Raw genomic sequence first — 23699 nt, forward strand, 5'->3', positions numbered from 1 at the left:
CTTTAATAATCCTCCTTTGCATAAGAAAACCAAGCCCCAGTAATTCACATGACTTTACAAAGCAATTTTTAGCACATATACTCTAGCAAAGTGTTTATATATATATACACACACATATATGTATATATATGTATATATCATAATCACAGATAGTATTTTATTTCTACTCCAACCTATATTTGTTACTAAAACTCCCAGCTTTTCATCTTTTTTTGCAGAACCATGCTTTCCCTAGGAATTATAAATTCCCCAACCCCATGACTGATGTAATTTCTGTTGGGACTCTGCTTCTCATGTCACTAACTCCTGTGCTTATAAATTTGAGTCTTCACTCAAGTGACCCAAATAACTTGTACCAACTTTAGTTGGTCTGGGTTCTAAGTATGTTTCCATCCATTACCCTGTTAAAATAAATCTTTGTTACGTTGAGTTTAAGATAGCTTGTGCCAAAGCACTGGAAATTTGAATGAATTCATCAAGTCTTTACTACAGTTTTACTGCCCCTCATTCAGGGTCTAATGACACACCCTGTTGTTTTCTACTTGAGAGTGGGGTTATTCACATTGCTGAATTCCCAAGCTGAGTCTAAGACAGGCTTTGACTTTCTTCTGTGTGTGCTAGTTGTGTCAATCACAATGGGCAAGGTTATGCTGCTAAAATAGTTAAAGCTAAATCTGGTCCCAAACAACTATGTATTCCATCATAGAGCCTTTGTGCGTTGGTAGGCTCTGCTCCTCTTCATTGCAGTCATCACTCTTCTTCTGAAGCTGACAGACCATCCACTGGTGAGGAGTTGCCCATCACAGCCATGGAGGGAAGGGAGGATGTGTTTAAGCAAGAACTGGTTGTGTAGTGTTCCTGCTTAAAGTGGTAGTAGGCTCCCCTTTCAATTGCTAGAGCAAGTCAAAAGGTTAAACCTGCCTTCCATGGGGCAGAGAATTCCTCAGGGAGGGAGAAAGGAGATTGGTGAATTGAACTCAAAATCCTGCTGATCCAGAAGCTCAAGAATCTCTTATCATTTCTCCCTAAAAGACCAAGAGCCATAGTATAAATTAAATTCCTAGGATCTTGCCCTGGTATACCAGATACCAGAAGTGGGTATATCTTTTTGGCTTTGTAAATAAAGATGTGTATATATTCCTTAACAGAAATAATTTATTATTAATATACTAATTGAGTATGGAAAATGGAAAGGACATCTATCTAGGAAGAATGTAAATGCCATTTAATATTTTTGAAGGTATTTAATAGCCTTTGGATATAGATAACTTTATAGATTTTTTTTTCTTTCCTCTTTCACCCTATCATTCCTGAAATGCTTTCCCATGGGCATTCTTTTCCTACATCTCTTCCAAGTATATATATAAATAAAAATAAGGTACTTGTTAAAATTCAGATTCCTGGGCTGCCCCTCAGAATAACTATGATTGATGCTGAGAATCTATGTTTTTGCCATATTTCCTGCAGATGATTTATGACATTTTATGACACTAATGTTTAAAAAACATTGTCCCAGGACATATGCCGTGAATCTCTCTATTAATTATTGTGAAATCTGTGGCCAGACTTTGGGGCTTATAGGAATGCTGTGGTTTGTTGGTTTGTTTGTTTCTTTCTTCCTTTCTTCCATTTATGTATGTATGTATGTATGGCTGGGACTTAACCTGTCTGTTTGGCTTTGCTAGTGGACATGTGGATTGATGGATTTTTTTTTTTTTTTTTTTGCTTCTTAGACTCACTGTGGGTGAGAAATAATTGCCAGAGGTGAACATTATTATTTATTTATAAACCTTTTGCATTAGGAAGGAACAATATGGAATAGAGAAGAAAACTATAAATATGGCCTTTGGAAAAATGTTGTGACTGTCCTATATTATGTATATGACACTTTTAGGTCATAACTGAGAAGCTGAGGGTAGGTCTTTAAACATAACAGGTGATCAACTTGGATGATCACGCTACCAATCCATTCCTCTCAAATTTATTATTGATTCCTATGGTCATAGTTCAGTGATTTACTTCAATTGCAGTTAACACATGCAAGATGTGACAGTGGTGTAGATACAACATCTTCACTGTTGCTTCTCCCCAAACCCACTAATGATCATGAGGATTGATCAGCATGCCTCTGCAAAAACTGATTGCTGCAAAAAATAAGTAGCCTTCAGGGATCAAAGAAGACCATTTTTAGATCAAGGGTATGAAAATAACAGAACTTAAAGGATGAAAATGAAAGACTTACAATTCAGTTTTATTTGTAGGAGAAATGAAATTACTGGGATGTGCTATAGTGACATAGTATTTTTTAAAGTTTATTTTATTGGCTCTGAGAAAGTTGACTGAATTGAACTTCTAGTTTTCATTAAAAAGGGATTTCAATTCACTGTCACTGGAAATGTGATGTCAACAAGACAAAGACCATCAGATTAAGGAAATTTTTATGCTGCAGCAAGTTTTAATTTGTGTACCATTCACTGCAGTGAGGTCCAAAGGGATGTGGCAAGAATATGTGTACCAGAGCTTTGGAGAGTTGAGTTTATTACAGTCATATTGTTCTCTAAATCTATATTCTTTGTGTGTATGAACAGAGGGATCAGGTGAATAAAACTTAGACAAAGATTCGTGAAGTTACTTTTCATATTAAATAATTCTCTCCTAGCATTCTTGTATGTTGTCCTTTTTAGAGTGTGCCTTGTTCAGAATTTGATGAGGGGTAGCCCAAACAATAATGTTTGAAAATAGTGGTGATGGTGGCGATATGTACATAAAACTTCTAATTTGGGGGTTTGTGTGGCTGTTCATACTGGATAGCCCAATGTTAACACTATTGAATTCTTTAAATCGATTTGTTGGATGAGTTTTATATTAGATCATAATGCACTATTGTATGATGGATACTTGGATCATACTTGGGTTATAAGTATTTTCTACGCTGTTATAGTGACATTCTACAGTAGCACTACATAATATTTACATTCTAATATGATAATATCAGTTCTATCCCTGGAATCTTATCTGAAATTAAACATCAACTAAGTTCAAAAGTAATTATTTTTTTTTATTTCAACTCTATAAAGTATACAACAGGCACTCGGCAATTACAGCTGCAGGAAAAATACAGAGCAAATCAAAGCAGGTTAAGTTTATGAAAAAGTTTTTAATCTACATCAAAAGAGTGCAAGTGGTCAGTGACCATTCGATGACAGTTGTTGCATTCTGACTAACAAAGGACTCTTTCATGTAGAACAAATTGTAAGAGGACAATCAAATAACCATAGCTGTAAGAATACAAAAGAACTGACCAGTTGTAAAAACATCATACATTGAAATAAATTTGATAGATGATGCTTCAAGAAATGTCCCTTTACTTGGAAAGTCCAAACTTCTGAGTCATTGTCAAGGTCCCAGAGCTCTGTTGATGCACGGGCAGATAAAAAGGAGGGCTAACAACACACTTTCAATGTTTAGCTTTCTAGGTCTGTTGAAAACTTGCTTTATAAGTGATTTGCATATACAAGAACTCAGAGAAAGCATCCTGTTTTGTTGAGTGGTGCACCAAGATACTTTTTTCATCATTGGTTTCAGAACGAGGCATGGTTAGCAGTCATTTTCCCATTTTTCATTTGAATTGGAGTGTTGTTAATGGAATCTATAAAATGAGATATTTTAGAACTTGACTGCACTAATTTTTTTTAACTGAATCTGCACAACTTAGCAAAACAGGAATACCTGTATACAGACTGATAGTATGTCATATATTAATTTGACCTGCACATACATTTATACATTTCACAGAAATGACGCTGTATCTCATTAACAGATACACAGCTCTGGTACATTTAACAGAAATAAGAGAACAACTTCATCATTTCTGTAATTCATCAATATTTTATAATAAAAGCTTATAAATTGTTAGCAGAAAGAACTGTAAAACGCAGCAAGCTAAGAAAGGACAACATTTTGAGGTGTGTTTGTCTTTGTCATGCAGCATAACACCAAATTTGTTATTTTAATAGGATGCCATGAATTTAAGGCACTTGCAACAATGCCAGATAGCCAGGTCATGTTCTAAACTATGGGACAGATGAATAACAGTACAGTTGACATAATTTTCAATAATACTGACAATTATGACATTAATTCAAGTCTACTTGGACCTAAAAATATTATTCAGTACAAATTAAATGAAATAATAATGCAGTGAAACACTAAAAAAAGTTATATGTACCACAAAATATCACACAAAAATATCTATTTACATAAATATTTGTCTGTGGTCCTATTGTGAAAGAAAACATTGTTATGGATAATGCACAAATCACCTCTACTGTATGAAATCAGTTCTAATATCCGTATTTTCAATAGGTAGCTGACTGCTTTAAATTTAAGTTCACCATCAGTTCAGTCATTTAGAAGTGACACAAGAAAAAATTCAATAGTTGAATTTATATATTATACATGTGTGATGCACATGCATATCCCATAATTTTAAGTAAAAATTAATACTTGTAAAGAATATAATCAAAATAAATTTTCTTTAAATGCCATATGGATCAAATTCCTATATTAATAACAAAGAAGGTACAAACATAAAAATCATTCATAGCAAATTTCCAGAAATCATTTTCCCTAATGTATTCAGTCTATTTCAAATATCGTGATGTTTCTTTCCTTGGCAGTTTTCAGTTTTCCTGTGAGTCAAGACACACAGAAAGCCCTTATTTCCCATACTTGAAGTTTTAACAAGTCAGTTAAGAAATCAAACAAGTTGTCACTATTCTAATTAATCCAGATATTCTTTAGTGTAAGAAAATAGAGGGGGGATGAAAAATTCAGAAATAAAGTGAGATGTGCTTTATGAAGCTGACCATGAATTTAGCCCTAATGTCTTCATTAAGACAAGATTTAAATCTTTAAAACTCAGTGTTGAAAATTAGATGAATGTTTTCTCTTAGTAATTCTTGAAAGATGTAGTTCACCTTTATTTTTTTGGTGATTGCTTTAGACATCCTAATGCAGTGCCACAGGTGAAATGAACAAAGATGCAATAACAGGTGGGAGAAACAACCTACAGTTACATTATACTGATGTAGCTTTTTCATTCTCCATAGAACTTGTACATATTGGTTGTCTTAGACTTGAACCACAGTTCCAAAATCTGTAGTAAGTGTTAATCTCTGGCTATTGGGATGTTTAAAAAGTTGCAGGAGAAGATTCTCTTACTTAAAATGACTAGGTAAATTTAATAGTCTAGATAAATTTTTAGCATGGCTTAATCACAGTCAATCCTTTTTTTTTTTTTTAAATCACTGAACATTGACTATAATGTTAACATTATATATTTTTAAAAGCCCAATTAAAATCAATATTAAACTTCTGAAATGGCATTCATAGCTGGATTTGGGGTTTTTATGTTTACTTTTATATTCTAGAGTCTGTAGAAGAAAGTGGGTATCTTGGGGAATAGTTGAATTTTGAGAAGGCCGGGAAACTCCAATAATATAAGAATAATACTATCTTAGGGTCAGAGTTTTAATTTTTTATCCTGATTATATATAATGTGCCTTTAGTATTTTTATTCTCCAAATGTTTCTTATATTTTTATATTTTGATAAGATATCATATTCTAAAGTGGTCTTAGTATGAAAAATTCAAACAAAAATCATAATATATGCCTTCTTGGATACTATATAATGATCTAGGTGGACATATGTTTTGCAGAAATATCTGTATTTTTAAAAACTCTACTGGAGAAATGCAAACATCTACTTAATATACTAAATTCATATAATTCCAAATCAAGGTGACAGCTCCTAAAATTATGCATTTGTCTAAGGAAGTATATAATACTATTTGTCCAGGAAAACTTCCAAATGGCTCTGCTACTTATGCCAGTTAATAACAGTCAACTGGCCTGCCAACAAAGGATTCAGTTTAAATTGCTGATTCTTTTCCCCATGTGAAAAAGCAAATCAACTTGATATTTTCAAATCTAGTTTTTCCTAGCTAGGATGATATTTAGGAATTGCAATGATTCTGTTCTATTTAGCTCCAATGTACTTTTAAGAAATCAGGTTCCTGTTTTTCTCTCTACTCCATTCCTACTTTCACATGCTGATGGACTTACATTGCCCATTAACAAAAAGGTCATCACACCTGGCCAGGTTCTTATCTTGTTCCCTGACCTCACAAAGGTAAGTTTTCTCACCTAGTGATTCTTAATGATTTTGTGCTTGCTTCTTTCTCTTCCTTTCTTTTTTTCTGGTTCAGGCCTAAGACAAGAAGCTAATTCAAATATACTTTTAATCAACTTTCTCAACCCTAGACTATGGTGTTATCTAAGTGAAATCTGAGAGGAGTTTGGTTTGATAAATTTGGTGAAAATGCTTGATTCTCTGGCTACACATGTAATGATTAGAATTTGTGTGGTCTGTTCAGACACTGACATTTACAGATGAAAGATATACATAGCACCTATATAGTTTTTTATTTTTATATTTTTGGATGGATCTTAATCCCTCTCCAACCCACCCCACCCTACCCTAAGGGTTTATTTTTATAAAAGGGAATATTTTAAGCCTCAGTTTGAGGGTGTGTTAGGTAATAAATAAAAACCAATTGGCTGCTAGTCATTTATTTCTAGGACCATCTTTAAGCGCACTATTTTAAAAAATATGAAATGGTTTGTGAAGTGCTTTTTTTTTTTTTCCCACTCTGTCATGCCAATTTATCAAAAAGAAAAAAAATATCATGCACATTATTTTCTTCAGTCCTCTGTGAAAACGCATATATACCTGCTATGAGAGTTCTCAGCAGAATCCATAGCAGTTGTGCTTTTATCATATCAATTTTTTAAATCTGTCAGAAAGGAAAGGTAACATTCAGTCTCGTCATCAGCACTGCTGGGAAATAAAATCATGAAACTTCTAGCACTGGTTTGACATGAACTCTGACCAACAGATGTGTGGTCCTCTTGTGTGCGGTATATACACCAGCTTGCAGTAATATATCCTACAGCCCTCACTTGAAGAAAGGGAAGAGTTCAGTTTTTGTACCATAGTAATCTATCGTACCCAATATATTATTTTTTGATCTTGATAATTCTAGCAAGGTACTGACTCTTTTCACTAGATTAAAGTGTTTCCTACAGTCTTTCAAATTATAATCAGAGCAAAGCAAGATCATTGCAACAATAGAAAACATCTCTTTACTGGTAAAAGGCTTTGCTTCAGGACCACCATGTCAACTGCTGTTTTTAGGTTCAAACAGAAAACATGTAAAGAGCACTACTGTCATCTAAGCAATAAGTCCTAATGCCACTGTAGTTACTGGAGCAGCATCGATCAAAGGCATCATGGTGACCCCGAGCACTAGTCTTCTCTCTTTCCTTCAGGTTTGCTGGCAGCTATGTCTCAGAAAAAGCTGTCTTCAGCAAGGCAGAAGCAGGTAAGAGAAATACATTAGAAGTCTATGTCCCATCCTGAGTTGTCATCAGGTGGTGGTTCATCACTGTCCTCAGGGAAACTGTCAAAATTGCTTGTGTCTGTGGGTGATGCAACCTGCAAATGAGAGAGCAAACAGTAAAAGATTCTGATTTTTATCAGTGGGAGTCCAGCTAGATTTTTTTAAAGCATTCTTTATCCATTCTATACTCAATGGCTATTTTTGGAATGTCTCCTCTGAGTGGGTTTTGCTCTTTGTGTTGAGAGAACAGTGGTGAATAAAAATGAACATGGTTCTTGCCCTCATAGAGTTTATACTCTAAGATATAATAATATGATTAAAACAAATCATCACAAACATCTGTAGATAAGTATAAATTTTGATTAGTGTTATGAAGAAAAAAATAGAAGGTGTCATGATAGTAAAAGCATGATCATGGAATGCCTCGTTGAAAAAGTATTGACTTAAAGCTAAGAATTAATGAATTCAGTAAAGAGCTTTGAATACAAAGCTCCTGAGGTGAGCGAGGTCTTCATGCTGTGAAAGATCTAAAAGAGGTCATTTGGCTATTGTGTAAGAGAGGAAGGGGGTGGAATGAGAAATAGGACAAATAGGCAGAAGTCATCCTAAGGATTTTGTGTGTGTATTCTGAGTATAATAAAAAGCCATTACTGAACTTAAGCAAAACTCTTATAAGTTTATTAGGCAAAGTCTAATCTGCAGAGCATCAGTAAAAGCAGTGAAGAAACACACTTTAATTCTCCCATATTCTATAATATTTAGAATTTCATATTTTGTTTCTAAAAACAAAACTTTATGAATGCAATGAGCATCTTAAATAATTTGCTTGTGAATAAACAAATATTAGCATAGAAATCTTAGATGTAGGAAAAAATGTTTCTGAACAAGGAGCAACCCTGAATTAGTCCTATAAATAAAGTATGTAAATGAAAGGCTCAGGACTGCAAAGCAACCCTTTCTTCCTTAGTTAAAACACAGCACTTTTTTTAAGATAGATCTAGTACTGAATAAAAATAAAAATGGAATCCATTGAAATTTCTTTCAGGTTAATATAGTGTAAAACATTTAGTCCACTTAGTAGACTAGCAGTTTAACAAACCACCTGATATGTTAAGAAAAGAGAATCTTTTCTTTTAGAGACCGCTGAAAGGGTAAAAGAACACTATTGTTCTTGGGAGTGCTTCAAAGTACTGTGGGCACAGGGAAGAAGGAGCTAAGTGGGAGCATAACTGAAACAGTATTGGCCAGGAATTGACAGCTGTTGAAAATGGCTGCTGGACTGTTGACCAAACTCAGTAAGAAAGCAAAGGGCAGGGAATGTTTTGATATGGTCCATTTGGGTTGTACTCTTGGAGACAGAGCACAGTAAAGAGTAAACTGGAATCATAAACAGAAGGTAACAGTAGCAGATTATCCTATCTCACTCAACTATATCCATGTACACACTAAATGGTTGAGAACTTACTGTGTCTTGTAGAGAGAGAACACATTATGTGCAGAAATTTAAAATAGTATACATATTTTGCTAATAATCATGAATATGACTAAAGTTGTTAATATATCCTTGTGCAAAGATGTATAAACCTTTTACTATTATGAGGAATAAAAGATTATACTCTTCTGTCAACATCTGTATATATTTAACACTGTTTTTAACCTTGGATTTTAAAAGATATTATGTTAACCTGGTATTTAACCAGTTTATTTAATATGACCATAGGATAAAAATTTTAAAAATAACAGATCTTTGACTGAGAAACACCTTCATGTGTGTCACACAATTACAAGCTGGAAGGTCTACTTACACTTGGTATTATAGGAGGTGTCAAGGTGCCTTTTCTTAAGCCTTCCCAATTAAAGCCCTCAAACCACCTTAGAAAGAAAAAAAGTAGACAGTTAAGGCATTTTACCTCAGCTAAAGTCTTCTCATTGAAACTTCTATGATGTCCATGACTGATAGAAAACAGGCACCCATTTTCAATGTGAAGAAAATGTTTTCTATTAATTGCAGGTTTTTGAATATTAGCTTATTCAATGGAATGCATATTTTTTAAAAAACTAATTGTCAAAATTTTAAACACCAATTAGAAAGCAACTCCTTTTTTTAATTCTAGTAATTTCAGCCATAATGTCTATGACCTTGTTCCTACATGATCGTTTAATTATATAATATATATAATTGTGGCAAACTCAGACTCAGGTAATTAACCTTTTCATATCACTCTGTCTGTCTCCACATATCTCATTCTCTTTTTTTCTTTTTTTGGTAGAATGAAGGTATTTTGTGTACGGTTTTTCTGTGAAAATGAGGACCATATATCACAAAGGGGTTCTGTTGTTGTTGTCTTTGAAAGGATTCACCACTGGCAAATGCTTACACCAAATTCTTGGCAGACCTTTTATATATTCATAAGTATTTTGGTAAACACAATTCTCTAGTAGGGAATTGAATTTCCTGTTAGTGTTACCAAAAGACACTAATAGGGGAAAACCAATAGGGGCTTAGTTAGCTTTAGAACATCCAGTCAACGTGGGAAAGGTCTGATATTTAAGACGCTGCTATTGTTAAAAAAAAAAAACCGCAGTACTGTACGCTGTAGTTTTTTCCCTCTGTCATAGCATCTAATTAGGAAATGGTTAGAAAAATATATTTTACTTTTAGTCTAGGAAATGAGATGATATGGTGGAGGACTTTTGTTTTTAATATTCCAGTAGACACTGGAATCCCAGAATTAAATATATTTCCTCTTCATGCTAGAGAGGAAAATGCTAGTAGTATGAGTTGGGAAAAAACCGAGTTCAGTGAATTTGTTGTTGAGAATGTCACAAGGTCAGCTGTATCTAAATAAAGTCCCAGAGATACAACTAGAAAGGTCTTAAATAACAAGGCTAACTAGTCTTCCTGTCTCTCCTTGGATGTTCCCATAGATTAATTACATCAGTTATACAAGCATGAAGACATCAGCCTGGGAAAATGCTTGTCTGAGAATTCTTTCTGAACTCTCAAACCTAAAGTTGTATGGAAAGAACACTTACTTGTGCTTCTGGATGTCTTTCACTCCATTTTTCAAATTACCCAATCTTTCTGATGGATTATCCCTAAAAATAAAATAATTAATTGTTAAGGAATCTAATTGTTCTTCATATTATGATCCTCTCAAAAATAATGTGGTTGAAATGCTTACCTGCATAGTTTTTTAATTAAATTAGCAGCATTTTTGGCAATCTTCTTTGGAAATTCTATCATGTCAATCCCCCTTAATATGATGTTATAGGTTTTCATAGGATCTGGGCCTGAGAAGGGTGGGCTGTAAGAATGAGAGACATGAAAAGAGAGTACTTGTATTTTCTAAATAAGAAAACTTACATTGTTATAACTCCACCAATGACATCAATTCTTATTTTGGGACATATATTAACAGTGATAGTGGAATGAAACTTGATTAAGAGCAAAACGGTATGGAAACATTTCCAAGCAAATTGCTAAGTGAAACCATAAATGGGTTGAGTTTGTCCACAGTTCCCCTCATTTCTTTTTAGTGCAGGTGCCTAACCCCTCTTGCTGTCCTTAGTCATACATGAAGCTTTTTCCTCTTCGGCCCTTTCCCATAGTTGTCAGATCACTGATTACACTTGTGATGAAGTCCAACATCATTAGGATAGCTGTGAGAACACCATTAGTACAACCCCATCTCATGCCATTACCACCCTCACTCACGGGGATCCAGGCACACCAGTCTTTCTGCTCCTCTGAAGTGCCAACCACTCTCCCACCTCAGGACACTGTTTATTTTGCCTGTAAGGTTCCGGCTAGGCCTTCTGGCTAATGCCTCAGCTATTAACATGTTATGTTATTTCCTCAGAAAGGTCTACCCTGATCAACCTAATATAACCAATCACATAACCATTGTGAACCAATGTAATGTAATAATCTGATCTAATACTGGAACTTAAACTGGTCTAAGTTGGAGTCCCCTGTCATACTCTTATAGCACCCTTTATGCCACTTGTACTTTGTAACTATTCATTTTGGTGAGTATTTGTTTTACGTCCATCTTCCCTTCCAGTTCCTTGCTGGTATTCCCAGAGTCTGGTGGAACGCCTAGCACCTAGTAAGTGGTCAATAAATATTTGTTGAACTAATGCTTCTACACAATAGTGCTCCTCCTATACTTTTCTCCCAGTTTTTTAACCCTCACCAGATAACCTAACAAGAGACATTGTCTTTGCTAGCAAGGATGTAACACCCAACCTCTCATGAGCTAGATCTGTTGGCTTGTTTACCAGTCCATCTTTGGACTGTGGCTTTGTGTCAGGCTTGGGGAATACAGACATGACTAAAGTCAGCTTTTTCCATCAAATTTTCCACAGTTCAGAAGGAAGATTATGATAGTCCTTGATCGATTGTTTCCTTGGAAATTATTCTCCTAATACAAGGTTCAGCCATGTTTCTTCAGGGAAAAGAAATTATGGATGATTTCTTGTCTCTCATGTTTATTAGTAGCAGTTCAGGTTATCTCCTTCTATTGAGAAAGCTGAAAACAATGAATTGCTTTCATGAGGTGTAGATTTACTTGGGCTGAGAGCTGTGATGGTTTCTGCCTTGAATTTTTGTCCCTATTTAAGTGCTTTTTATTTACTTTGATTCAACTGTTGCCTGTCAATTTAAATCACTTTTTAAAAAGTGTAAACATCCAATTCTACTTAGTAAATCTCTTAGAATTTAAAATTTTCTCTTTACATAATGTCATGATTGAATATTCTCTTTACTCTCTTGATTGAATGTTCTCTTTACTCTCTTAACTTGCAAGTTTTTATTTTTACTTTAAAAATGAAGAACTACATCTTAGTTTTTTTTTATATCAACTTAAATTTTTTTATAATTTACTTTTGTTTTTATATTTATCTTATACAAACAAAAGCCACTTATTAAAGATGGCTTTTGTAGTTTTTATAAATCATGCATGTTCCGTACAAGATATTCATGCACTATATAAAACATATAAAATTACTTAAAAGGAGTAAAAACCATCCAGAACCCCCAAATAGTGACAATTGACATTTGATAAATATAATTTCATAGGTTTCTCTATTTAGATGGAGAGACACAGGATTACAATATGTATGATTTTTCAAAATTTAAAAAAAATATTGAATTTTATTTGATGTTAACAGGAGTAAAACTAAAAGAAATGCTAAATTTCAAATATGTGCTTCTTTCCCAACAATATTCCTAAAATATTTCTCTTAAGAAAAAAAATTTAAAACCTTTGATTTGGAGATTCCTTTTGTATAATGCCATAATGCAACTGTAAGAAATTCTTAAGATTCCCAATTGTGGATGAGAAATGTTTTGCTATAGTTATTCCTACTGTTTCTTTCCCACCTTCACTTTTTAAGATTGCCAGATATTTTAACATTTCCATTCTATTCAATAACTGAAATTAAAAATTTAAATTTAAGTTCTAATTAATCATATTCAAAGCTTATCACCAATCCTAGTACCCATTTCTTTATTTTGATTCATCTCTTTGTTGACTTGGTCCAACAGTAGTGTTCGTAAAAGTCTGGAGTACCTAGTTAATATGTCGTCTTTATATTTTAAAAATACCTTAATTTCATATAAATTAGCTGGGTTATACTGTCTCCCTCACAACTACATAGTTCTTGACTTTACTATCTTCTGGCATTAAAAGTGCTGTACAGAAAGTTAAGGGCAGCTTGAATTCTAATCTTCCTCACTCCCATCATCACACATGAAATGCTTTTGTAGCTTAGAGACCTGTATGATTATATAATTAGTCCTTATCACTGAAGCTAGGAAATTGCACTAGGACACACAGTGGTGCTATTACTCTGATCTGTTTCCCCTGGTCACTGCTGATCAAAATCCAGAGTCAAGTCTATGGTTATGACTTTTCTAATACATATTTTTTCATTATGTTTTCAATCCCATTTTTAATCATCTCTTTACAGACATAATTGTTTTTCCTATTTCTTTTGACTTCTATATCTTGTTTCTGTAATAATTTCTGTATCCTTTGTTTTTCCATTTTTTCCCCCTAAGTCTATCTACTGTCTCCCTGGCTGGATTTTTAATTGCTATTATTATATTTTGCATTGCTTTTAATATAATATTCAGCTTTGTTCTATTCCCAAGCTCTGCAAGTTTACTACTTTTGTCATCTATGAATTAACACTTATAGATATCTTTGAAGTTACTTTTTAAAGAGCATGCTGTGAACAAATTCTGTATAATAATTCGTTTTGACTCTTCCTGTGTTTCTTTAAATCATTTCTCATGTGGGTTATTTAGCCACCTTTGTCTATGTATCTTTCATCTTAAAATTAACAGAAAATACCAACTCAAACTGATTAAACCAATAAGGACCCTTATCTGCATAAACAGCAGTTCAGAGGAAGGCAAGCTCTAGACATGGTAGCTTCAGTAACGCAATGACTTGGGTTCTTTCCAGGTTACTCTTATACCATACTCAGTGTTGGCTTCACCCTAAGGCTATTTCCCCTTGTAGTTCTAAGAAGATTCCCAGTGGAAACAAGGATTTGTATATATTCAATAATTACTTGAGTGCCTACTAAAGGCACTGAAAATTCTCCTCTACAAATTTATATTGAAATTCTTCCCTTAAGTTTGCTTGGACCAGTTGAGACTGTGTGCCCAGTCCATTTCATGCCAGTCACCATGGGAATGCCATGTGACTGGAACAGATGAACTGAACCTGAATCTGGATATGAGTTCATCTTTTCCTGAGTTATGTCAGGGGTTGTAGATGCCTAAGGTTGTAAGAAGGGTAGGGAATGGGTCCTATTGAGTTCTTTCTGATTCTTACTCATTCTTCACTGGGGTTAGCCACCCTGAATAACAAAATAAGGAAGGATGGAAGGAGGAGAGAAAGTGGGAAATTCAGCATCCTCCACTAGGATTATTGCCTGAGAAAGCTCCTCATCAGGTAATCTGTTTCACTTGCTTTCAGTTTTTGGTATTTAGGAAGTCACATGGCTCATGGCAAAGCCCTATCATGTTCTCTAAAAACCTTGTAATCACTGCTGCTCTCCTTATTTGCTCCTATTCTCCTTGTTGGCCAACAGTATGAGCCTTAAAGGGCAGAATTGGTACATTTATATGAGATCCCCCTCATCCCAATTCTTGAATCCATTCTGTAGGACTGGATCTGTACATGAACATTCCTTGCTTTTCTAAGGTTCATCTACACTTCTAAGTTTTATTCCTGCAAAAGTCATCACCTATGACATTTGGGACCGTATCACTTTGGGATCATGCTTCTGGTACAAGAAGGCTTGTCAGTAACAATCCTAGTTAAGTTCTGCACTTCCCAGTGTTTGGTACATATAGTTGGTGAAAAATGCATTTTAGCTTAAGATTATCCTGCATGTTTTATTTTTACCTTCCCACATACAGACACCCCTTGCAATAGGGTAGAAGGTAGAAAATAAAGGTATTTTTACTCTGTCACTGGAAGATTTCTCTTTATTATTTCTTGAAATGGGTACTAATCTTATTTTATTGAGATATATATTAATACATAGCACTATATTTCAAGTATACAACATGAAGAGTCAACATTTGTATATAATGCAAAATGGTTACCATGATAATCCTAGTTACAATCTTTTCCTTGTCAATCATGGGAATTTTTAAGATCTATTCTTTTAGCAATTTTCAAATACGCAATACATTTTTATTAACTATAGTAATTATGATGCATATTATATCTCCATGACTTATTTTATAACTGGAAATTTGTTCCTCTTTTCACTCCTTTGTTCCACCCATTTATGCCTCTGACAACTGCCTATTCTCCTTGTCTATAAGTGAAATTTTATTTTTGTTTTGTTTTTTAGATTTCACATGTAAGTGTGATCATACAGTATTTGTCTTTCTCTGTCTGATTTATTTCATGTAGCATAATAATGTCTTCAGGATTCATCCAGGTTGAAGAAAATGGGAAGATTTCCTCCTTTTGCTATAAAATGTTCCATTGTGTACACATATAAACAAATGCCATATTTTCTTTGTCTGTATATCTATCAAGGGACACAAGTTTCCATGTCTTGCTTATTGTAAATAATGCTGCAATGAACATGAGGTTATATATATCTCTTTGAATTAGTGTTTTCATTTTCTTTGGATAAATCCCCAGATGTAGGCTTATGGGATCAAGAGATTGTTTTTTGAAGAACCTCCATACTGTTTTGCACAGTGGCCACACCAATTTATATTCCCACCAACAGTGCACAAGGGGATTCCCTTTCCTCTGCATCTTCACTAACAGTTGTTATTTCTCGCTTGGTGATAATAGCCATTCTAACAGGTATGAGCTGATATCTCATATTGGTTTTGACTTGCATTTCACTGATGATTAGGGATGCTGAGCATCTTTTCATGTACCTGTTGGCCATCAGTATATCTATGGAAAAATTCATATACCTGTTTGCCATAATTTTCTTTGAAAAAATATTTTTCAGATTCTCTTGCCATTTAAAATCAGACTGTATATTTTCTATAGAGTTGTAGGATGTTTATATGTATTTTGGATATTAGCCCCCATTATATGTATTATTTGCAATTTTTTTCCCTTTCAGTAGGTTGCTTTTTCATTTTGTTTCTTTCGCTGTATAGAAGCTTTATAGTTTGAGGTAGTCCCACTTTTTTATTTACACCATTTTTTTCCCTTTGTTTTTGGTATTAAAACAAAAAAATTGCCAAGACTGATATCAAGGAGCTTTAGTACCTGTTTTCTTCTAGGACTTTTATGATTTCAGGTCATACATTAATACTCAATCCATTTTGAATTAATTTTGTGTGTATGATGTAAGAGAGCAGTCCAGTTTCATTCTTTCCCATGTGCCTGTATGGTTTTCCCAACATCACTGATTGAAGAGACTGCCCTTTCTCCATTACATAGTTTTGCCTCCTTTGTCATGAGTGTGAAATTATTTGGGGGCTCTCTATTCTGTTTCATTGATCTATATGTCAGTTTTTATGCCAATACCATGTTGTTTTTATTACAACAGCTCTTGAATATAGTTTGAAATTGGGATGTGTGATGCCTCCAGCTTTGTTCTTTTTACTCTTATGGTCCCATACACATTTTAAGATTTTTTTTTTTCTATTTCCATCAAAAAGACCACTGGGATTTTGACAGGGATTGCTTTGAGTAGTATGTTCATTTTAACAATATAAATTTTCCAGTCTTTGAGCATTAGCAATCTTTCCAATTGCTTTCATTGTCTTCAATTTCTTTCACCGATGTCTTATAGTCTTCCATGTATAGGTTTTTCACCTCTTTGGTTAAATTCATTCCTAGGTACTTTATTCTTTTTAATGTAATTATAAATAGGATTGTTTTCCTAATTTCTCTTTCTGATAGTTTGTTTTAGTGCCTAAAAATGCCACAAATTTTTCTATATTGATTTTATATTCTGTAACATCACTGAATTTGTTGATACGTTCTAACAGTTTTTTGCTGGCATATTGCATTTTTTTTCTATATATATATATCATGTCATCTGCAACTAGTGACAGTTTTACTTCCTTCTTTTCAACTTAGATGCCTTTTATTTCTTATCTGATTACTGTGAATAGGACTTACAATACTGAATAAAAGTGATGAGAGTGGGCATCATTGTCTTGTTCCTGACTTTAAAGGAAAGCATTCACTTTTTACCATTGAGTGTAATGCTAGCTGTGGTCTTGTCATATATGGCTTCTATTATGTTAACGTATGTTTCCTTTATACCCACGTTATGGGATTTTTATCATAAAGGAATGTTGTTTTCAAATACTTTTTTTGCATCTCTGAGATGATCATATGATTTTGTTCTTTATTCATTAATGTGATGTATCACATTGAGTAGTACATGTTGAACATGCATCCCTGAAATAAATCACACTTGATCATGAATGATCTCTTCATGTGTTGTTGAATTTTATTTGCTGATATTTGAGGATTTTTGCATCTGTGTTCATCAGGGATGCTGTCCTATAATTTTCTTTTGTTGTAGCATCCTTACCTAGCTTTTGTGTCAGAGTAATGCTGTGAGTTTTCTGCATGTGACTTTTGTTGGTTTTCAGAGATAGATGTTTTGAGGGCCTGTCTCTTAGGTGTAGTTCTTAAAAGTTGGAGGTTCAAATCCTTTGCTCCTTTGGGAGAAGCTCCATGTTTTGAGTTCCTTTAGACTGTGGGTAGCACACCAGTGGCAGAGCTAATGGCAAGATTGTATCCCAGCATCTTTTACACTTCAATGTGAGCTGTCATTTGCTTAAAGCATGGAAGTTACTCAGCCAGTGTTTGTTTTCAAAGGAAGTTGTTCTATATGTAGCTGTAGTTTCAGTGTACTCATGGGAGGAGGTAAATTCAGGATCCTTTTACATTGCCATCTTAAATCCCCTAAACTCATTTATTTTTAAGCATTTATGTTAATAAACTGAGTTCAAGTTTTGGCCATACTATACAAATTATGATTTATAGGACTTTATTTATAAATGTTTTTCTATATAGCATACCTTATATGAACTTGTGGTTATTTAGAAAAGTGCTTTTTAAAATTTTCAAGTGCTTAGAGTCTTTCAGTTAAACCTTGGTTTTAATTTCTAGTTTCACTATACAGGCATACCTCAGAAATATTGTGCGCTCAGTTCCAGACCACCACAATAAAGTGAATATTGTGGTAATGTAAGTAATACAAATGTTTTTTTGTTTCCCAGTGCATATAAAATTATGTTTACACTGTATTGTAGTCTATTAAGTGTATAATAACATGTCTCAAAAAAGTACATATCTTAATTAAAAAATACTAACCATACCTTATAGTGGGTCATAGTAGTAATATCAAAGATCACAGATCACCATAACAAGTATAATAATGAGAAGTTTTGAAATATTGTGAGAATTACTAAAATATGACACAGAGACATGAGCAAATGGCACTAATAGACTTGCTCAATGCAAGGTTACTACAAACCTTTAATTTGTAAAAAACACAATATCCACAAAGCGCAATAAAATGACATATGCCTGTATTATAGTCAGACGTTGTGGCCTGTGAAATTTCTATTTTAAAGGATTAAGGCGTCTTCTATTAAGAACGTCACTACAGTTTTTAGTACATGCCTATTTTTAAGATAAAATTCTAATTTTTTCATATTACTCCAAGAATAAATAATGATTGTATAAAAAATTTTAAATGCATAAGGAGAAATAGAAATTGCCTTGGTTGATATTTTACTCTAGTTATTAACAGTTAATATGTTTATTCTTTGGTTAATAGTTAATACTGAGTTTTCTTTTATTCATTATATGATTGGCTTTTATAGCAATTCTGAGAACACCAGAAACATCTATTGATATATCTATCCATCCATATACACATGTGAAAGTCACCTTTCTCTGCTGTGCAAATCTTTCTTATCCTTACATGTCTATTCATTTGTTATGTATTTAAAACAATTTATCTGTATATAGAAGGTGAGTGTCAAACAAAATTGGATTAGGGCACAGGTAATTTATTTGAAGAAACATAAAGGTTTCAAGAGTAATGATGTAAAAAATCCACCATTGAAATAAAACCCATTGCATAACTGTTTCTGACAATGATAGCACAATACTAGCATGAATGAAGTGTTTCCTATGTTCTGGATTCTAAGTGCTCAGAGATTCACTGAATCCTCGCAAACAACCATAAGACTAAAAATCTCATCTTCCTCTCATTTCCACTGTATCTATTAAGTTCTCTTAAGTAATTCTTTCACATTCTACCCCATGCTTCTTCCTTTCTTCCTACTGCCCCTACCCTATTCCAGGCTCTCAGCGTCCTAGACCTGAATTATTGTAATGATCTTCAGGATCTGCCTCCTCATCTCTTCCAATTTGCTCTACACATTACTGCCAGTATGTTTTCCTTAAATACCACAATTGATGTCACTCAGAAAATTCTCAGTAACTGCCTCTCTGGATGGAGTCTAAACACTCAAGTACAGCAATCATGATTCTTGAAAGATCACTCGTACTGATTCCCCATCATTTTTGAATCTGAACCTTCTTCATGTCTTTGCCCACAACTCCTCCTCTATTTATTTATTTATTTTTTTTTTTTTTTGTCTTTTTGCTATTTCTTGGGCCGCTCCCGCGGCATATGGAGTTTCCCAGGCTAGGGGTCGAATCGGAGCTGTAGCTGCCAGCCTATGCCAGAGCCACAGCAACGTGGGATCCGAGCCGCGTCTGCGACCTACACCACAGCTCACGGCAACGCCGGATCGTTAACCCACTGAGCAAGGGCAGGGACCGAACCCGCAACCTCATGGTTCCTAGTCGGATTCGTCAACCACTGCGCCACGACGGGAACTCCAACTCCTCCTCTATTTAAAGCCCTGCCTCTATGCCTGGAATGCCCTTTACTTTGCTCTCTGCATTTTTTCTCTAAAGCCTAATTAATCCTATGTTCTTCAAAAGCCTCCCAGGACAAACTTAACCTTCTTTTGAACTCTTTAGTTCATAATGACCTTCTTAATCATTGTCCTGAGCACATGGCTTGGTAGTATATTTGCTTTTCTTTTCCTTGAGGAGTTTATAGTCTGTTTTATACCTGGTTGTATTCATAGTACCTTTTTTAGTTGTTGATTACAGAAGTGTTAAACAACAGATATGCAAAGCAATTTACATTTCATTTAGATTTAACAGTTGCTAACAAGTTCTTATTGCTATAAGTAGTTGCCTCTATGTTTTTATGACTATCATCTTCCTTTCTGGCTAAATAGCGAGGTTCAAAGATCTCACAGAAAGACACTAGATCATTTCACATTTGTATAAATAATGCGATCAAAAGTTGATATTTGTTGTTGCCTTTATCTGACCCCTTTTCACTTTATGAATTCCTAGTTATCTACATAACAAATTGAAGTATTATAACAAGATATGGTGAAAGTACTTTCAAATGGTCTAATCAGAGTGACAAAATCAGGAGTGTCTAGCTGTTTCCTGCTCTATTTTTTATCACTAGTTCTCTATCAATGTCCATACCTGCCAGTCAGAAGTTCATACATTAGGATTCCCAGTGACCAGTAGTCGGCTGAAATGTCATGGCCTTTGTTCAAGATGATCTCTGGGGCTACGTACTCTGGAGTCCCACAAAAAGTCCATGTTTTCTTTCCAAATCCTATTTTCTTTGCAAAGCCAAAATCAACCTTACAAAGAGAGAAAAACAAGATATTTCAAGCCACTCATAACTAAGCTTAAAAGCAAAAAGTTACTTTACTGAAGTATGCTGCTGCTGATGATAAAACAATGTCAGATGCAAATGATTCTAGTCCTGTCTTCTAAAAGGAGTCATCTATATTTCAAACAAAGCCTCCCTGATCAAGGTGAGTTTCAACAGGTAAAGCTAAATCTTAACACGACAAAATTCACATCACTGAAAATAAAGGCAAGCCTTTCTTTGTAGAAATACTTTCCATTTTTCCCTGCTCTTATGCCAATGGAGATTGGGGCATAAACAAATAATTTCTCCTCTACTCAGACATTTCAGAATATACATGATATCTGCTGGATTTAATGAAGTTGACAATTCATTTAGTATTAATTGAGAAGCCATTTTTACTGTTAAAGGAGCTGAATAACAATAAATAATAACAGTAATAATTCTGCCCTTGGGAAACAGAGATAAAATGGAAATATATTCATTTTTCTAGAAAACTTTTGAAGGAGGAGCCTCAAATGCAGAGGCTCCAGTTTTTCTAAAGCAACTGGTTGAGAATGCAAATAATTACCACCGATTTGATTTCTTTGAAAACCATGGGTTGAATAAAAATTCCAAAAATTTAAAAAATAGAATCTAGCACTTAAAGATCCAAAGCTACAAAAAGTTTTATACATTGTAACATAAGAGAACTCTTCTACAGTAAATCTTTAGACTCTTGGCCAATTTTATTATTACTTATACTAACATGGCCTGGAGAACATTGCCTGCAAAGATCAGTTTTTCCCATTAGCATGATTTTTTTTTTCTTTTTATAGCTGTACCTGTGGCATGTAGAAGTTCCAGGGCCAGGGATCAAATTGGAGCTGCAGCTGAGGGCTACACTACAGTCATGGCAACATCAGATCAAAGCCACATCTGTGACCTGTGCTGTAGCTTGTGGCAACACTGGATCGTTAACTCACTGAACAAGTCCAGGGATCAAATCTGCCTCCTCAGAGACAATGTCAGGTCCTTAATGTGCTAAGCCATAAAGGGAACTCCCTCATTAGCATTATTCTTAAACCTAAAATAATGATTCATGGTTCTCCATAATATCTATCTACCTATTCCCTTTGGATGCCAGAAAGCCAGCTAGAGAAAGAACTTCTATGAAGCTTTTTCTGGGTCTATGAACACGTGACAATAGGCATGAGCCTATTTAAGCACGTTTTGCCAGGATGTAATTAATTCAAACCTAGCCAATTTAATTTCTCTTAACTTTTACATAACTTGAAAGAATGGTTAGGTTTTACTGTTATGACTTCCAACTATCTTTTAAAATACGATGCATTTGGGGTTCCCCCTGTGTCACAATGGGTTAAGAATTCAGCTGCAGGGTTTGGGTTGCTGTGAAGGCCTGGCTGGGTTCAATCCTCAGCCCTCATAGTGAGTTAAAATATTCAGTGTTGCTGCAGCTATGGTTTGGATTCAATCCTTGGCCCTGGACCTTCCCTATGCTGCAGTTCTAACATTAAACAAAGTTGTATTTTAAAAGGAAACTGAGATTTTAATGTTTGCAGTGAACACGGCTTCATAAATCAGTATTTTATAATGTAGTGCAGAAACCACGTTTGAAACACACTGACCAGTTTGGCATAACCTCGGTGATCTAGGATGAGATTTTCTGGCTTGAGGTCCCTGTAAATGATTCCTTTGGAATGCAGATAGGCAAAGGCTTCTACCACACATGCTGTATAAAATCGGGTTGTAGAATCTTCAAATGAGCCTCTGAAATACAGAAAATGGAATAAAAAATATGAAAGAAATTAGTTTGCCTACTGAGGTTCAACTTCTCATTTCACTATATTTCCTATTTGATCCAAGAGACCAATGTCCTACTGTGGCCAAATGTCATATGGCTACCATTGCATTTTTTTTTTTTTTTTAAAGGCAATTGAGGGTTAAGTCAAGGAATTCTTTGCCTTTATGAGTAGGATACTTAAATCTAACTTCCTGAACACACTGAAGACTTCAACCACACACCACGTTTCATGTACTGGGTGGATGCCTCACAGCCCAAAAAGGCACAGTTACACAGGTGGGCAGAAGAGAGGCAAATCCTATTTTAGACTTTGTCTACCAAGGGATGTTTTTTTAAAGAAGAGCTTATAAATTGAGTCATATTTATTCTTAGAGGGCTTGTTTTTTAACCTTTCTAGATAACATAGATACGGTTCATAAGAATGTGAATAAAAGTTAATGTTTTCAAAGAACTACTTTGGAAATGAATTGCAATGCTGCTAATAGAATCAATTCACAATCTCTTCTTTTTGAAACTTCTGTCAGCAAGACCAACAGTATTTCCCACTCTACTACCCTCTTGTTAAAAGGAAAAAATGCAGCTAAAGGATAATCAGAAGGAAAAAGATAGTGAAAGGGACTATTTATTAATAAACTTGATTATGATGTTTAGCAAGAAAGCTCTTTGTATGTGTGTGTTTATTTAATGAAATAACAATAAAGGGGGAAAAAACACCTTAATATCTAAAGCTAATTCCTTGGTTCTAGGGTAAAACCTTTATACTTTACCTGTTTTTTTTTCCCCATCAAATCCTTAGAAAGATAAGCTACTTTTTTCCCCTCTTCCTTTTCAAGGAGTAAACATAATTTAATAATTTCTTGAACATTTAAGAACATTGGTGTGAACATCATTTTTTGAAGTGGCTAATATGTAACAGGAGAGACAAGCACTCAGGTGGTTTTGGGGAATGTGCAACAGGGGAGGCTCCAAACTTGTTTCATGATATTCATTGATGCCAGTTTGCATTTTGAACACAACTGCTTCTTTTTCAATATTGAGTAAATTCTAACCAACTGAAAAGTAGAATATGGCTACTATTTTGGAAAACCAATCAGCAAATCCAAAGCCAAAGCACCCACCGTTCAGGTCATATTTTAGAAATACATAGTGTCTTCCAGAAAGGTTTTGTCTTAATTTCACCTATGAATGTCCCCAG

General features: G+C 34.4%; 1 protein-coding gene and 1 long non-coding RNA gene across 6 annotated transcripts in view; one reads left to right on the top strand and one right to left on the bottom strand.

The window, feature by feature from the left end:
* LOC146396963 (uncharacterized) overlaps positions 1–23699 on the top strand; it is a 140150-nt gene that overhangs the window by 56026 nt on the left and 60425 nt on the right. The window contains exon 2 of one of the 2 annotated variants that reach the window (XR_014827636.1): positions 18118–18182. The exons of the other annotated variant lie outside the window; for it this stretch is intronic. This is a non-coding gene — a long non-coding RNA (uncharacterized LOC146396963). The remainder of the gene's footprint in view (positions 1–18117; positions 18183–23699) is intronic. 2 annotated transcript variants of the gene reach the window in all.
* PRKG1 (protein kinase cGMP-dependent 1) overlaps positions 3038–23699 on the bottom strand; it is a 1234647-nt gene continuing 1213985 nt past the window's right edge. For 2 of the 4 annotated variants that reach the window (XM_021072187.2, XM_084993225.1), the window contains 6 exons: positions 22329–22470; positions 20526–20689; positions 10650–10772; positions 10501–10563; positions 9270–9336; positions 3038–7559 (listed from right to left, as the gene is read on the bottom strand). In XM_021072187.2, coding sequence (XP_020927846.1) covers positions 7461–7559; positions 9270–9336; positions 10501–10563; positions 10650–10772; positions 20526–20689; positions 22329–22470 — 658 coding nt within the window. In that variant the 3' untranslated portion in view covers positions 3038–7460. 4 annotated transcript variants of the gene reach the window in all.

Source organism: Sus scrofa, chromosome 14 (genome assembly GCF_054392235.1).
Source record: "Sus scrofa isolate SSC_HxYL_T2T_F1_AM1 chromosome 14, Sscrofa_HxYL_maternal_Yorkshire_Landrace_v2.0, whole genome shotgun sequence".
Classification (NCBI taxonomy): Eukaryota; Metazoa; Chordata; class Mammalia; order Artiodactyla; family Suidae; genus Sus; species Sus scrofa.